Source organism: Oncorhynchus masou, chromosome 27 (assembly GCF_036934945.1).
Source record: "Oncorhynchus masou masou isolate Uvic2021 chromosome 27, UVic_Omas_1.1, whole genome shotgun sequence".
Lineage (NCBI taxonomy): Eukaryota > Metazoa > Chordata > Actinopteri > Salmoniformes > Salmonidae > Oncorhynchus > Oncorhynchus masou.
Genome location: NC_088238.1, coordinates 28,355,328 through 28,372,830, shown reverse-complemented (window position 1 = coordinate 28,372,830; position 17,503 = coordinate 28,355,328). Strand labels below are relative to the sequence as shown.

Here is a 17,503-nt window from a genome sequence, read left to right as displayed (position 1 = left end):
TATGTTTGGGCTTCTTGCGGTCAATTTGCAGTCAATTTGCGGCTGAATCTAGTTGATGATCCCTGCAATCCCTGTTCTAACTGGAATTAAAACACACACATGCACACACACACACACACAGGTCTTCTGTCATGTCACAAATAAACCCCTTTTCTGTGTGTTGTCATTCCTGCTGTACTAGAACACTGGAGAAGCCCTCTCTCTCTCCCCACAAGCAGATCTCTACTATACAGTATCATCAATGCTGTGTTCTCACACAATCTCACAGAACTGCCTTCATTTTGTGCCCGTAACATTTTCCTTTCCAGCCATGCGAGGACCAACGACATCCACGGAAGAAGTGGAAAACCTCCGAAAGAATGAAAGAGAGAGAGAAACCCTGTTCTCCTTCTCCCTCTGTCCCGTGTCTTTTTCTCTCTGGCGAGAGGAAATGCTCCTCTGTGGTCTGAGTGTCCCAACTGCTCTGTCACTGGGCCCACCTTTGACCCACCTTTGTGTAGTGCTGTCTCTGGTGCTCCTCCTCTTCCTCCTCCTCCTCCTCTTCCTCCCTACCTACCTCCTCCTGCTTTCTGGTGATAGTTACTGATTGCCTGTCTTGTCTGAGCATCCATGTTCAAATTCAATTCAAAGAGGGTTAAATCCTTAATTAAGATTATAAAAGGGAATTCAATTAAAGACTCTGGGGGAACTAATAAAACAATGATACAGGATTAGAGTGAACATCTCAGTTGCAGCCTGATCTAACGTTACATAGAGCTACCCACCCAAACCAAAAACGAACATCGCTCCAAACAACTTCCCCTCCTCCAACCTGCAATATGCCCCCCTCCCCCTAACAGTACAGTACAACGGCCTCAACAAGCAAACGAAATCCTGTTGCTGTGGCAACCCCCGAAACCCACGTCATCCACCCACCCCCACCCATCAGCACCTCCTCCCTCATCCACCTGTAGAAACAGGGACCAGGAACCCTGCCTGTTTCTCAATAACACCTCCGTCATGCCGTCACCCCAGCCAGCCGCATGCATTCTCACTCTGACACGCTCTCCGTGTCTGTCAGCCCGCCCGTCTGTCCTCACCATACTTCTGTCACTAATCTACGCAACCCTTCTGCCTGTCTGTGTTTCTGTCTGTCCGGCTGCATGGGAGATCCTACTGTTCTACATTTGTTCAGATTTGTATTTTCTTTCATTTTTCCCTCCTTGAATTGCGGTTACATTAATAGCAACCAACTCTTGTCCTCCTGTTTTCTTTCAGTGCATCGTTACTGGTTACCGTTACTGTTCTCCTCTTAGCTGTAGTGCACTGCTATGGATTCATTCCTTCCTCTCTTCAGTGATTATTTCCTGTGTAAGTTCTGCTCCAGTCTAAACAACCCCCCTCAGAAGGCCTCCTCTAAACTGGCCTTAGAACTGTTGATTCCTTGGAGCCCCTTAGGAGTCCTGGGGTCCTCTCTTCTCCTCCTCCTCCTCCTCACCCTTTCTTACACAACCACCCACTCACACACACACGTTCACACGCTCATACACACGTGCACACACCCTCGCACTCAAGCATGCACACGCTCACAAGCACTCACATCCATACACCAGCACGTAATTGCACAGTCACCCATATACACACACGCACAGTCACCCATATACACACGCACAGTCACCCATATACACACGCACAGTCACCCATATACACACGCACAGACAGGCACAAACACACACGCACATACATGCACATACACACTCATACACACACACACCAAACCGTTAGTTGAGAGACAGAAAGCCTCCATTCATTCGTGAACACTGCTTCAGAGAGTCCTTCACTTTGTCTACCAAACCTTCCCAAACTAACCGCCTGAGAAAGACCAGTAACGGGCCAAGCCAGGGGTGACCGAGAGGGGGGGGGGGCTTTAGTTACCCCTTCCTCACCAAAATCCCCCTCCATAGGACTTTGTACATCAAAGACAGTCCTAGTTCCATTGTACTGAGTGGCAGTGCCCTGGCCTGTCCCCCCATTCAGTTCTTCAGAGAGAGATGCTCATTCAGAGCCTAATGACTCTGACGTCCCAGTGAAAGACTCCCACTCTTCCCAAGGCCCAGTAGAGCTCCTCACCACCCCAGCCCATCCACTCTAACACAGCGTTTGCTCATGCATATCTGTGTATGCTCAGCTGCATATCTGCATGTTCATCTTAACCGTAACCCCATCCCCGACCTTTGCCCTCTCCCTTCTCACCCCCCCCCCCAGCTTGGGAACATGGTTTCCAGCGTTGACTGTTAAAGCCAGTTGTGATGTGTTCCATAGACAAACAGGCAACCAGCGCTGCCCCCAGACGACCTCCTTCTCCTCTCCTCTATGCATGCCCTCTCCATCGCTCCCCCCCACTAGTCCCCAACCCCATTTATTCCTCCTCCCATTTACTTCTCCTATTGTGGCCCACGATGGGACGGGATTTCCTCTCTCTTCTTCTCTCTCACATCCCTTCATGTTGTCATTCTGAAGTCCTTGTAGTTGCTCCCTCCCTCTGTAGTGTCTGTTGGATCTGGTGGCGAGCATAGCCTCTTACCCAACATAGCCTCTTACCCGTTGGCGTCACCCTCTCCCTTCCTTCTGTTGTCATCCTCACCCCCCTGCTTCTTACCCAACACTCATGCAGCTTGTCTTGGACATGTTTGCTCATCCTTCCCTCTACTGCTCCTTCCTTTCCTCCTCCCCCTCTTCCTCCTTTTCGGATGTGAGGGAATCATTGCTGAGTGTGTGTGGCCGTTTGATATGGAAGACAGAAACAGCAACGGCTACAACATCAACGTCAACCAACTCCCCCACACCCCCGCTAAATTATATTTTTATTTGAACTTCTATTTTTGTCCCCTACCCCCACCCTTACCCTCATTTAAACTTTTTTTTTTTGCTATCTGGGACTTTTGGATTTGTTTTTGGGATTAACACTCTAACAGGGATTTTGGCGCTTTTTCATGGCTTCTTGCTTCTTGGCTTTGGTTTTGCTCAAACGCCAAGAGGGGCTGACTTGACTTGACGTCTCGGGCGGCAGCGGGCGGTGGACATTGGGCTTCTAATTAACCTTACTGCTCACTGTTTGTCCCCTTGTCACTTGTGTTTTAGAGAGAGATGAGGCTGCAATTGAGAGCTCTGAGTTCAATGCCACGTCAATAGCTGATGTGGACAAGCGGGTGAAACGGCGGCTTCTTATGGGTAACTCTTTTCTTCCTCTTTCTATGTGTTGCCATGGCGCTTGTGCTTGTATCCTCCCCTTTCCTCTCTCTCTCTCTCTCTCTCTCAATTTTGTATTTTTATTTTTATGAAAGTCCTTGGTACCCTCTATGTCCACCCACAAGGTCCCCAGTCTGTTGGTAAACTTCTCCAACCCTGCTCCCACCTCTCCCCATCGCCCGTCTCGGCAGAAGATACATGTTCTCTCGAGTTCCCGCAGTAACTAACAGTTAGTCCTGTAGGCAGCTACACGTCCCTCCAAAGATGAGACTGGTGGTCAGGCACTGCTCCTCAAGTACTGCGGAGGCTGTAGACATAAAGGAACGTTGATGGACAATGAAAAAGGTCTTGAAGAACTCGGGACTTTGACCATTGTGACACGGTTTCACTGTTCACTATTAAGGCGAAAATGTTCCTGTGAGGTTTTAAACACCCTCAGTCCTTCCTTGCCCCTCCCCATGATGATACTCATGGCTTGGAGGGACAGTACACAAGGAGGCGTTCCAGATCCATTATATCTTTGGCGTTGCCATGGAGAACATCTCAGCTAGTATCTTTGAAGGGTCTCTATCTGCAGAGTCCCTTTGCCTATAATGGATGACATAGGACTTCATTCAATCAAATCCACCATCTGGAAGTCTCCGGGTGAAGACAAATCATCAATCTTATGTTGTGAGAATGTGTCTTTTGGATTCATTTATTCAATAAACTCTACTGCGGTGCTTGCCTTGCCTTCTTCCAGATAGCGGTTTTGATTGAATAGAACCCTACGTCTTTAATGTTGGTGATCTTTATCTTCCCATCCATCCTATAGCATCATTTCCATCTCAGTCCCCTTGGCCAGTTACGTGGCCTAGCCTGACCCTTGCAGTACCAACATATCTGAAGCCGTACTCCTCAAGGGATGTCTTTCAGAGGGCCCTTAACAGTTCATTATCACCATATGCCCCTCGCCATCTTCCCGTTTCGGACTGCCACCCTACTCCTCAAGTATGCACTCGTTTGGCCGACAGTACTTGCTTTTCAAGTGAGCATTATCAGTCGAACAGCCACATCGTGGCATAAAGAGCCACGACAGACAGTCTCCAGATACTGTATCTACACTGTAGGTTCAGCAACGGATGACTCAGTCAATTAGTATAAAACTAATTTCAATGAATGCACAACTGAATAAAAAAGTGTGAATAGTTAACCCTTTCCCGACTCAGTGGAGGAAGATGCATCCTTTCAACAGTAGTGACTGACTGTTGAATGGAAGTCACTCCACGGGGTTGGTGGGAAGGGACAAACAACATGGATCTCAGACAACGTATGCCAATCAACTCCTAGATGACACCGTTCTGTACATAGTCTGTCCCTGTGACCCTTCTTTTCCCCCTTTCAGACCTCGAGACCCCTGTGAAGTTCTACCTGACTGTTAAAGTGTGGTTGCAATATGTCTCCCTTTAATGGAAATATCTCAACTAATCTGGACTAACCACTAAACCAGACTAAACGGGTGAACCCCTACTAATACCTAACTAAAACTGCACTTCTTAAAATGTGGGAGCCTCGGAGCAGCATTTCCCTCTCTGTTTCCTATGGTTCTGTCTGCTTTATTTGACTCTTTTGTTTTCAAAGGTAGAAGTGGATCCAGTACAATGTACAGCCTGTATGTTTACCAACACGGAGACCTAAGTCAGTCAGTCATGCAGACATCCTGGGCTCGTATATATACTGTTACTGTTATGTGTTCGTGCCTGCAGGTTTCTCCCATACAGAGGCAGATCTTACTTAAACAGGTGACGACTTTGGCCAGTAAATGGGTGGGGTGGGGGGGGGGGGGGGGTGATTGTAGATAACACAACTCCACCTATCTCCTCTAAATGTTCACTTTTCCATCCTTCTCATCTTCCCTCCGTTGAAGAATCTTTCCCCAGCCTGATTCAGTTCCTGTTGTTTTCATACCTGATGATGTCACTGTTGATGCTCCTCCCCTTCATTCCAACACTGTATCCGCCATGTTTTCTATAACCCCCATCTCACATTTGATATCTCTGTCTCTCACAATGATTTATGTTTTTAGCTCTATATGACCTGTGTTATTGTTTTTATCTCACTTTTTTAGTTGCAGATTGTTTTCCTTCTTCACAGGTCTGATTGCCATTGTCATCTCAGAATGACAATGCCATTGTCATCTAATTTTCACTAGTTTAATCTCACTTAATTCTTTCCAAGCAAGTCAAAATTATAATTGAAACCAATGTAAGGCAAATTATCTTTAGCAGGGGTGAATAGACCTACTGTAGGTATTGCTATAGTAGAGGAGGAGAATATGGAAGTCTTTAGAACAGCCCTGAACTGGCCTGGTCTGTCCCGCAGCAGCATGTTAGATTTGACACCGTGCCTCATTTGTCTGCCTGCTTTGACACACAGCGTTCCGGACTCTCTCTGTACTTCTGCTGCTGCTATTTTCTCTGCAGACACTGCCGAAGTCCTTGTCCCAAAGCACTGGAGCCCAGATTGATCAAGACAGATTCAACTGGACCTGGGCTATAATGAAAAATAGATGGAGGAAAGCATGAGAGAGAGAGAGAGAGAGAGAGAGAGAGAGAGAGAGAGAGAGAGGAAGAGAGATAGAGGAAGAGAGATAGAGGGGAAAGAGTGAAGAAAGTGAAAGCACAGAAAAAGTCAGGTCTTTTCAAAGGCTGGGTGTGAGAGAGAGAGGGGGGGGGGTGCTGTAGCTACACTGACCTCGGCTGCTGAAGAGTCCAAATAAACCACTCACCTAGGACAGATGGGCTGAGCTGGGCGTGTGTGTGTGTGTGTGTGTGTGTGTGTGTGTGTGTGTGTGTGTGTGTGTGTGTGTGTGTGTGTGTGTGTGTGTGTGTGTGTGTGTGTGTGTGTGTGTGTGTGTGTGTGTGTGTGTGTGTGTGTGTGTGTGTGTGTGTGGATAGTGTGATTCCAGGACGGGGGCAGCGCTGACAGCTGGATTAGGTGCCCATGACAACAGTGAAGGGGGATCCTGTTAGCTAGGCCCTGCTGAAAGACGATCGTGCCCCTACAGCTCAGTCAGTATGTGTGTGGAGGGTTGATGGGACTTGGCATGATGCTTAATAAAGCACAACCACTCCTCTTTTCTCATGACTCCCTCTTAATCAATAGAACATGTGTCCTCTCTGAGAGACGATGTCTTACTGAGAGAGAGCGAGAGACTGCATGGAGATTTGACTGGTCAGCATGTCTGTGTGTGTGAGGAGTATGTGGGACGTGTGTGTGTGTGTGTGTGTGTACACCCACTGTCTATCTCCCCACTCCTGACGTCAGCAGAGCAGGTCAGTCAAGTCTGCCCAGAGCATGTGTGAGCATGGCAGGCATCTTAGAGATGGATGAGAGGAGAGAGAGACAGACAGACAGAGAGACAGTGAGATGGAGGGGCGTGATGATGGGGTTATGGGGTGGGCAAGTCAGGGGTGTCTCTGTTGGTTTGTACTGGCTCTCAGCCAACACACCACTGGCCCTGCAGCCGCTGCTCACACAAACAAGACAGACGAGTAATCTTCATCTGTCACCACAGAGATGAGAGCTGGTTCCCTTGAACGGATCCCTCCAACCGTCAATCTCCCCCAGAATGTCTCCCACAGAAACTCCCCCAAAACCTTCACTACCCTTTTCTAAAAAAGAGGTATTACCCTGTCCCTCTTCCTCTGTCAGCTTCAGCATGTTGACTAGAGCCAATGAAATTGAGACACAGGGAAGTGGAAAGGATGGCTGTGAATAGAAGAGCGTTAGCCTTTGTAGCATCGTTGCAATACAGTGTGCACGAGACAGAAACATTCAGGGGTGGGAGAGGGGAGGAAGAGGGGAGGGGGTTCAGAGGGGCTGTTCGGGGGTAGGCCGGGCATGTCCAGTACATCAATCAGAGTGTGTTTTGGCGGGTCTGTGTTCCTGTGTGCAGCCTCTTGCCCTGGGGGTGGGCGGGCCTGGCTCATCAGAGCAGGAGAGGGGCTCTGAGCAGGACCCACGCTAAGCTAATGACAGGGCCCATTGCTTTCAGTAATATAAATCACTCTGACCCATGAACAGCCCCATGCACACACACACACACACACCTGAGTGGGAAGTTTACAGGGGTCTGCTGCCGTACCCTACAGCACCCATCAGACAAGCTACACTATATATACAATAGTATGTGGACACCCCTTCAAATTAGTGGATTCAGCTATTTCAGCCACACCCATTGCTGTCAGGTGTATATAATCAACTGCCATGCAATCTCCATAGACAAACATTGGCAGTAGAATGGCCTTTCTGAAGAGCTCAGTGACTTTCAATGTGGCACCATAGGATGCCACCTTTCCAACAAGTCAGTTCGTCAAATTTCTGCCCTGCTAGAGCTGCCCCGGTCCACTGTAAGTGCTGTTATTGTGAAGTGGAAACGTCTAGGAGCAACAACAGCTCAGCCGCGAAGTAGTAGTCCACACAAGCTCACAGAACGGGACCGCCGAGTGCTGAAGCACGTAGCGTGTACAATTATTCTGTCCTCGGTTGCAACACTCACTACTGAGTTCCAAACTGCCTCTGGAAGCAACATCAGCACAATACCTGTTAGTCTTCATGAAATGGGTTTCCATGGCCGAGCAGCCGCACACAATTCTAAGATCACTATGCGCAATTCCAAGCGTGAGCTGGAGTGGTATAAAGTTAGCCGCCATTATACTCTGTAGCATTGGAAACGCGAGAATGCTACCTGTCCCAATGCATAGTGCCAACTGTGAAGTTTGATGGGGGGGGTAATGGTCTGGGGCTGTTTTTCATGGTTCGGGCTAGGCCCCTTAGAGTTCCAGTGAAGCGAAATCTTAACGCTACAATGACATTCTACAATGACATAGACGATTCTGTGCTACCAACTTTGTGGCAACAGTTTGGGGAAGGCCTTTTCCTGTTTCAGCATGACAATGCCCCCGTGCACAAAGCCAGGGCCATACGGAAATCGGTCATCTTTGGGATGAATCGGAACTCGGAATGCGAGCCAGGCCTAACCGCCCAACGTCGGTGCCCAACCTCACTAATATTCTTGTGGCTGAATGGAAGCAAGTCCCCGCAGCAGTGTTCCAACATCTAGTGCAAAGCAGAAGAGTGGAGGCTGTTATAGCAGCAAAGGGTGGACCAACTCCATATTATTGACCATGATTTTGGAATGAGCTGTTCGAGGAACAGGTATCCACATACTTTTGGTCATGTGGTGTACCAGGAGTATAGAGTATCTCTCCTTCCCCTATTCTCTCTGTTTTCCTTTTCTAGGAATCAGGTTAAGTACCCCAAAAAGGTGTCTGCAGTTCTATGAAACACACCAGCAGCCTCATTGAAGTAGAGCCTTTTTGGTACTGACAGGTTCCCGGTGGTGGTAGAAACTGGCGACCATGCTGGCTCTCATAGCACCCACCTGCCGTTTGCTTTTGCTGCAAACAGACGGCCATGTCGGATCAGCCCAATGATGAGATGCCGTCAGTCCGTGACACTGCAGTCATTGACAGTATTATGCTAATGCTGTGACCTCTAGAGCCGGGCATGTTAGCTAGCCTGTCTGAAAGGGTTTATCTTCTCCCCTCCTCCCTTAAAGCGAGCACAGAACCTCTTTGCATTTCATGAGCTGGGAATAGGTGCCAGAGAGACAAGTGCACCATCTCTCATTTGCATACAAGTCCATGTCCAAATAGCCAGAGCCATTTCAGTGTCTTCTGTCACCTTTAAAGGGATAGTTTGGGATTTTGGCTGAACTCGTGGATACCATTTTTATGCCTCTGTGTCCAGTATGAAGGAAGTTAGAGGTAGTTTTGCGAGCCAATGCTAACTAGCATTATCACTAGCTGTACCCAAAGACTTCCATTCTTTGTGCTAAGCTAGTAAGCATTGCTCTCGAAACGACCTCTAACTTCCTTCGTACAGGACGCAGAGACATAAAAATGGTATCCACGAGTTTGGGGAAGTAGATGAACTATCCCTTTAGCTAAGCCCAGTCAACTGAGTTTCTTTCCCAGGACATATCAGAAGCCTGCCAGACCCAAATAGTTCATCTGACACGTTTCTTTTGGAAATATAGTAGCCTATTATTGAGCCCTGTTCTAATAGCAGTGTACCGTTTCACCGTCCTCAGCAGTTTCTGACACCCATTGGGGATTAGTGAGCTCAGCTTTCCTAAAGCAACATTGGGCTGCGCAGGTAAAGTGGAGATGCCATTAGGCGCTGTTTGTTTTGGGATTAGTTCAGGCAATATTCACAAGTCAGAGCAAACCTTATCTTCGCCACATACAAGAACATTTTTCCTGGAGTCAAAATACACACATTCAGTCCTAAGTACTACTACTCGATCCCACCACTGACTATATTATAGACTCTCGTGTTTTCTCTACTTCACCTTCAGTATCGTTTTTGACTAAATGTTGACGTTTTTTGGAAACAAGGCACACCTGTCTTAACTCGGCTACTGAGTTCCTCTCCTTATCAGCATATGTTGCCCATTATTCTCCTGTGTATGTTTGGTAGAAATCTGTCTTTCTCTCATTTGGTCTGCCAGGTGTTCCAATCAATGATGTTCAACAGAGTCCTGAGTATGAGTTTGTAGTCGGTCTGTGACATGTTGATGAACCGTCTATGAAATTCCAACTGTGTACCGTCTCATAACCTGTCACTGGTCTGATGGACAACCACAATGTCTTGACACGGGCTTAGTATCGTGGAAATGAAGTCTGAATGGGTATGATGGAATAGCCAAATGCCCTGAGTACACGACGTCACCCTGTTGTGTATTTCCCCATTGTATGTAGCCTCTCCTCAACCCACCCGTCATATCTTCGCTGTCTACTGTTTCTCTCTTCAGACTTCGTTCTGCTCTTTAGATATGCGTGCCAGTCAGTAGGTTAACACCCCTCCCCTGCCCCCCCGCCCCTCCTCTCTTTTCTCCCACTGTATATTTTTGTTTCACCCAGAAACCTGTGCGGTGAACAATGGCGGCTGTGACCGGACGTGCAAGGACACGGCTACAGGGGTCCGCTGCAGCTGCCCCGTGGGATTCACCCTACAGCCAGACGGCAAGACCTGCAAAGGTCAGTGTATAGGTGTGTGTGTGTGTGTCCGTGTGGCCCTACTGTCCCCTACGGCGCTCCTCTATCTTCTTTACTTCCCCCTCTAGCTCTCTCTCTCTCTCTCTCTCTCTCTCTCTCTCTCTCTCTCTCTCCCTGTGACGGGCAGCTTTAACTCATGCCTTGATAGCACCCAACCCTTTAGTGTGCTCGTTTCATCTTGAAAACACACTGCTAGTGCTGTTAAGAATGAAGACGCATTCTGTGTCAGCACTCAACCGTATTTTGCCATTATAACGCAATATGGGCAAGTTATGTGCTATTGAATGGTACTGAGTTGAGAGGATCCTTTGCGGAGGTGGTCCAGGGGTCTGGTATCTGTGGCTGGTATGAGTGGTATCTGAGTGATCTTGGGCCAAGACCAACCAACCCTGCGTGGCGAAGTTCACTTCGCCTCCTCGCGTGGAGCAGAGAGAGCCTCCGGTCTCCGGCGCGGTCACTGGCAGTGCTGCTGTTGTTGATGTTGCCTCTAAGTGTTTCCACTTCCCAAATTCCGCCTGTGACGTCAAAGGCAGTGGCCAAGGCCCTACCGGGCTGCCACATCGACACAGTGAAAGGGATTATTTTAGCGGATAGTTGATTGAGGCTTGTCCCTAAACAAACAGGGGGTGGTTGATGTTTCTGACCCCAGGGTCACCCTAATGGAAAATACAGTGCTTTCGTGTGGAGTGGTATTGTTGATTTGTATCAGGGATCATTGATAGGGCTGAGGAACAGCTACACTGTGGTCTGGCTTGCATGAGACACACTTGGGTGCATCTCAAGAGCATAGTGGCTACTTTCTCTCCTCATCTCCTAATCTCCTTTCCTTCATCTGCCCTGATCTGAAGAAGAGACTGGGGAAGAGAAGACAAAACGTTTTCCTCGGGCTGTTGAGTTGAGTTGGTTCACATCAGAATAGTTGAAGATCCACACTGAGGATGTGGGGAGTGCTGTTACTTCGCTGCTCAACCCAACTCTGCCCACATGTGACAAGACACGTTTGAGGAGGGGAACTGCTATAGGAGTCGCCATAGCAATGACTTGTAGGTTACATGGCGGCGACTCTTTATGTCCAATGTCGTGTGTGTGTGAGTGTGTGTGTGTACCTGTGTGACCAAGTGTGCGTGTGCGTGTGTGTGTACCTGTGTGACCAAGTGTCTGTGTGTGTGTGTGTGTGTGTGTGTGTGTGTGTGTGTGTGTGTGTGTGTGTGTGTGTGTGTGTGTGTGTGTGTGTGTGTGTGTGTGTGTGTGTGTGTGTGTATTTCGTGTCAAGAAGTTTGAGAATGTGGCATGTAAGTGTGTGAAATACTGGAGCCGGGGCTGTCTGGCTGGCAGGCAGACGACTCGTCGGCAAACTTTCAGCTGTTTGAACAGTGAGGCCCACGCTGCACTGTCTCTCTCTTTTCCTCTCACACACATATAGTACACACACACACACACTCACACAGACTGACACAGCGCCACCCAGCTGTATAGTGGGGAGATACAACAGAGGGGGGTTACAGAGAGCATTACTACCTAACAGCATCCGTCATCTCCAGCAAAGAGAAGAGGCATATCGTTCATTCAGTTGTTTGGACACATCATATCAGACACACCATTATGGTCATTGAAACCTGTTGATAATGATATATTGTAGAATCCTCCATGGCCACGTCATTGTCTGCTAACAAGGTCAGCTGTGACTGGAAGGGTCCAGCTCTGCGTTGGTTGCAGTGTGAGAAAACATCTAGTCTGTCTGTCGCTCCAATGTCAAGTTCAAACCCCAGCAGCTTGTGTGGACAACTTCCACTCCCGTCTGTTTCCCATCTGTCTCCCGTCTGTCTCCCGTCTATCTCCCGTCTGTCTCCCGTCTGTCTCCCGTCTGTCTCCCGTCTATCTCCCGTCTGTCTCCCGTCTGTCTCCCGTCTGTCTCCCGTCTGTCTCCCGTCTATCTCCCGTCTGTCTCCCGTCTGTCTCCCGTCTATCTCCCGTCTGTTTCCCGTCTGTCTCCCGTCTGTCTCCCGTCTATCTCCCGTCTGTCTCCCGTCTGTCTCCCGTCTATCTCCCGTCTGTCTCCCGTCTGTCTCCCGTCTATCTCCCGTCTGTCTCCCGTCTGTCTCCCGTCTGTCTCCCGTCTGTCTCCCGTCTATCTCCCGTCTGTCTCCCGTCTGTCTCCCGTCTGTCTCCCGTCTGTCTCCAGTCTATCTCCCGTCTGTCTCCCGTCTGTCTCCCGTCTGTCTCCCGTCTATCTCCCGTCTGTCTCCCGTCTGTCTCCAGTCTATCTCCCGTCTGTCTCCCGTCTGTCTCCCGTCTGTCTCCAGTCTATCTCCCGTCTGTCTCTCTTTTGTGTCCCGTCTGCCTCCCGTCTGTCTCCCGTCTGTCTCCCGTCTGTCTCCCGTCTGTCTCCCGTCTGTCTCCCTTCTGTGTCCCGTCTGTCTCCCGTCTGTCTCCCGTCTGTCTCCCGTCTGTCTCCCGTCTATCTCCCGTCTGTCTCCCGTCTGTCTCCCGTCTGTCTCCCGTCTGTCTCCCGTCTATCTCCCGTCTGTCTCCCGTCTGTCTCCCGTCTGTCTCCCGTCTGTCTCCAGTCTATCTCCCGTCTGTCTCCCGTCTGTCTCCCGTCTGTCTCCCGTCTATCTCCCGTCTGTCTCCCGTCTGTCTCCAGTCTATCTCCCGTCTGTCTCTCTTCTGTGTCCCGTCTGCCTCCCGTCTGTCTCCCGTCTGTCTCCCGTCTGTCTCCCGTCTGTCTCCCTTCTGTGTCCCGTCTGTCTCCCGTCTGTCTCCCGTCTGTCTCTTGTCTGTCTCTCGTCTGTCTCCCGTCTGTCTCTCTTCTGTGTCCCGTCTGCCTCCCGTCTGTCTCCCGTCTGTCTCCCTTCTGTGTCCCGTCTGCCTCCCGTCTGCCTCCCGTCTGTCTCCCGTCTGTCTCCCGTCTGTCTCTTGTCTGTCTCCCTTCTGTGTCCCGTCTGCCTCCCGTCTGTCTCCCGTCTGTCTCTCGTCTGTCTCCCTTCTGTGTCCCGTCTGCCTCCCGTCTGTCTCCCGTCTGTCTCCCGTCTGTCTCGGCCTTTGATTTGTGCGCTTAACATGACAACCAAGCTTTTATGGTGCAGGAAAATGAAAAGTTAGCCTCTCCTGTGTTTTCCGGGGGCCAGTTGAGTGGAGAAGATGGATAGGGCTGCAGTCCGGCTGTGTACCGCCCAGATAATGTGGCTGAGTTAGGCCCCTGGGCTCCATAAATCCACTAGTGTTTGACCTGATCTGAGCTGGAGCTGTGAGACAGCTCAGACAGCACCACATCCATCACCCATCACCATCCATCAGCTGGGCATGAAGGGTGGAGGGATGGAGCAGGAAAACATGGAGGGAGCCATCTGCCGCTGACTGCAAACACACACACACACACACATACACTGAATGCACAGGCACTCAAGCATATCAGGAAGGAAAATACCATGGAGTCATTGTCTTCCCATGGTGGGGTATTAATACCCTGAACTGACTGGACTCACCCAACTCAACCATAAACTCTGAACTCCTCTCCAGTCTCCAGCCAGCATTACTTCAGTCTGTCTCTGTCCGGGACAGATCATCTCTCCCTGAGCCCAGTCAGTCAGCCAGGGGTTTTATTGATCATTAAAGACATTTTATTCAGACCATTTAGACTGCCTGTCTGTCTCATGCTCCCTAATGTCCACTGGGGCTTGACCACATGTACAACTCCCCTGGCCTTGTCTCCATGCTGCCCCCTGCATGGACCAAAGCTTCCCGTAACCTTGGCAACGGCACACACAGATCTCCTGATCTGTGACAGATGAAATGGGCTGATAGGGTCTTGGCTAAGCTAACCGATATCACAGCTGAGCTGACCCGTAAGGAGTGTAGTGTGTGACTGTGCTCTACTGTGTAATGAATCATATCAAATCAAACTTAATTTCCCACATGCGCAAAATACAACAAGTGTAGACTTTACCGAGTGGACTAAAATAAAAAGTAATAATAAAAAGAAACACAATAAGAATAACGAGGCGATATTTACAGGGGGCACCGGTACTGAGTCAGTGTGCAGGGGTACAGGCTAGTTGAGGTAATCTGTACATGTGGGTGGGGTCAAAGTGACTATGCATAGATAACAAACAAACAGCGAGTAGCAGCAGTATACAAGAGGGGGGTCAATGTAAATTGTCTGGTGACGATTTTTATGAATTGTTCAGCAGTCTAATGGCTTGGGGGTAGAAGCTGTTGAGGAGCCTTTTGGTCCTAGACTTGACGCTCCGGTACCGCTTGTCGTGCGGTAGCACATAAAACAGTGGGTTACTTGGGTGACTGGTGTCTTTTATGGGCTTTCCTCTGACACCGCCTATTATATAGGTCCTGGATGGCAGGAAGCTTGGCCCCAGTGATGTACTGGGCCGTCCCCACTACCCTCTGTAGCGCCTTACGGTCAGATGCTGAGCAGTTGCCATACCAGGCGGTGATGCAACTGGTCAGGATGCTCTCGATGGTGCAGCTGTAGAACATTTTGAGGATCTGGGGACCCATGCCAAATCTTTTCAGTCTCCTGAGGGGGATAAAGGTGTAGTCGTGCCCTCTTCACGACTGTCTTGGTGTGTTTGGACCATGATAGATTGTTGGTGATGTGGACACTAAGGAACTTGAAACTCTCGACCCGTTCCACGACAGTCCCGTCGATGTTAATGGGGGCCTGTTCAGCCCGCCTTTTCCCGTAGTTCAGCTCCTTTGTTATGTGTTATAGCATATTCGGTTGTGCCAGTGGTGTGTTGTAATTTGCAGATAGACCCAGGGGGTAGAGGTGCTTTATAGTATAGAGATAGTGGGTAGTGATGTGCTGTTAATGTAGATAGAGTATTGTAGACAGCAGTTTGTGGTTTTGTGGGGTTAGTAGTTAGCGGGGAGGTAAATGTCATGCTGTGAGGTACTGTAGGCAGAGCTCTCTGTCTCTCTGCTCTGCCTGCCCCCCCCCCCCACCCCTAACATAATCATTTCAATATAAACTATTTAGGGCATGTTTAAATCCCAAGCGTCTGATAAACAGCCTTTCATCTGCGCTGACAGACGAGACGGTTCCCTCGCTCCGCGATGACAGACGCGCCAATGGAAGGAGGCGTTTTTATCACAGGGCTCTCCTGCGGACGGAGGGAGAGACGGAGGGAAGAGAGGGAGAAGAAAAGTGATTTTGGGAACAGTTTCCAGATGTTTGATTAGAAGGTGCATGTCGGAGGGTGGATGAGTTGTGTGTTTGTGTGTGTGTGTGTGTGTGTGTTTACACATTTTCATTGTGTGTGAGTGTGTGTGAGTGAGTGAGTGAGTGTGGTTGGTTGGTTGGTGCAGGGAGACTGAGCCGCTCAGTTGTACAGTGTGTGTATGGACATGTCTTCACTGGCCTGCATTCCACTCCCCAGTACCAGCGAACGCCAGAACACACACACACATCCTGTAACCCAGTCAAAGAGCCATTACTGTCGTCCCTTAACACAGACAAGGAGAAACCAGGTGACAGGCTACACGCTCGTTGGGTTATAAGGGGACATACTTTATGTGGCTCAGCCAATCTCAGTAAATGAACTGTATCATAGTCAGCAACACCTTTGATTCTCACCCTCACTTTCCCACCTACCGCTCCCACTAGCTTTATTGTCGTAGCTTCACTATCACTTTGTGCCCTCAAGAGACTGGAAGCTCCTGTACGGAGTCCCCATAAACCCCCACTCGTCCAGACAGAAAGCCTCCAGAATGCGCCAATGCTCTCAACAGCCCACGGTATTAACATGTCAGGCCCAGTAATCTCCCCAATAACACTCCTATCTCCATCACCTTACATGACTCAGCCTGGCCCAGCTCCGGCCCTCAACCGTTCCGGCTCTCCCTCCGTCAGGCCGGCGTCGGCCCTGCCTCCTGCTTTATTTTACTGTTGTGTTGCTCTTTACAGAAGTTGCTCTTGGCCCAGATGCGGCCCATAGAGCCTCTGTTATTAGACGGAGGAGAGTCTTTAGGGACAAAGCAAACAGAGTGGGCTGTTTAAGTCCTCTGATAAATACCCGGCCGGCTCTGGCCCGGGCCGCCTGTCGTCTCCCACAATAGCAGCCTGAGGTGGTCACACTGAGGTAAACGCTGCTTTTTATGAACAGTAGATCCCCCTTCTTCCGTCCCCAAATTATTTGGACAGGTTCAGGTTTCCTCAAATGAATTGCTTTTTACTGTAAATATTTTGTAAAACCACACAGTTTTCCCGAGGTGCGTACCAAGGCTACGCGAGCGCTCAGAGATAAGCCTGCAGCAGCAGCCAAAGAGCTTCCACATTCCTCATCTCTCTCTCACTCTCACTCTCTTTCCGATGACTGCAGTTTATGTTACAATACAAACGTTCTTTCTTCTTCTCTTTCTTTCTTCCTTTCTTTCTTTCTTTCTTTCTGTCTTGTTTGCTGCCTATCCCTCTTTCCGTTCTCTATCTCCTATCTTTGTCTTTTGAGAGGACTTTTATCGACTCACAAGCATCTTATGCAACAATGACCTTCCAGTTGATCCCTCTGTTCTACTTACTGTATTGAGGTCAAGGGCCAGAGGTCAACTTTCAGCCATATTCTCATTACCGGTCGATTATTTATCCTACACTGTTGTTCATTTCAATCGATCCTAATCGTCTGTTGAACCCTAAACCACCGTCACAAGGCTTTTCCTTCCTCTGCATCAGTTCAGGGCTCAGGTTAACTTAGCAATAACTAAGCAGTAAATAAAGGTTATATAAAAAATTAACTTAGCAGTAACACTGTGTTCTGTTCTCATATCTCATATAGTGTTGGATTTCTCACTGCAAACACAGCTCCTAGGTGCTGCCTTGGGCCCACAACCTCCTATCCTAAGAGGAGCAAGGAGCAGTAAGCCAGTGCGTTTGTTTCTCTTAGCCCAGGTGGATGTTAGCCCTTCCCATTTGGCCCTCCTTCCCAGCAGCAGCAGTGTGCCCAGCCAGCCAGTCAGTCAGTCAGTCATTCAGCCAGTCAGTCAGACAGTTAGCCAGTCAGTCAGTTAACCAGTCAGTCAGTTAACCAGTCAGTTAGCCAGTTAGTCAGCCAGCCAGTAGACAATAAGCCAGTCAGTCAGCCAGTAGACAGTCAGCCAGTAGAAAGTCAGCCAGTAGACAGTCAGTCAGTCAGTTAGACAGTAGACAGTAGCCAGCCAGC

At 49.3% G+C, this 17,503-nt stretch overlaps 1 protein-coding gene across 9 annotated transcripts in view; it reads left to right on the top strand.

The window, feature by feature from the left end:
- The window catches only part of LOC135515949 (signal peptide, CUB and EGF-like domain-containing protein 1), a 135,137-nt gene that overhangs the window by 91,778 nt on the left and 25,856 nt on the right, over window positions 1–17,503 (top strand). For 6 of the 9 annotated variants that reach the window (XR_010451878.1, XM_064939838.1, XM_064939835.1 and 3 more), the window contains 2 exons: window positions 3,121–3,210; window positions 10,197–10,313. Coding sequence is in view for 8 of the 9 variants with exons in the window: in XM_064939838.1 (XP_064795910.1) it covers window positions 3,121–3,210; window positions 10,197–10,313 (207 nt within the window). In the remaining variant the exon portion in view is untranslated. The remainder of the gene's footprint in view (window positions 1–3,120; window positions 3,211–10,196; window positions 10,314–17,503) is intronic. The other 3 variants (XM_064939840.1, XM_064939839.1, XM_064939836.1) reach the window with 1 other exon arrangement.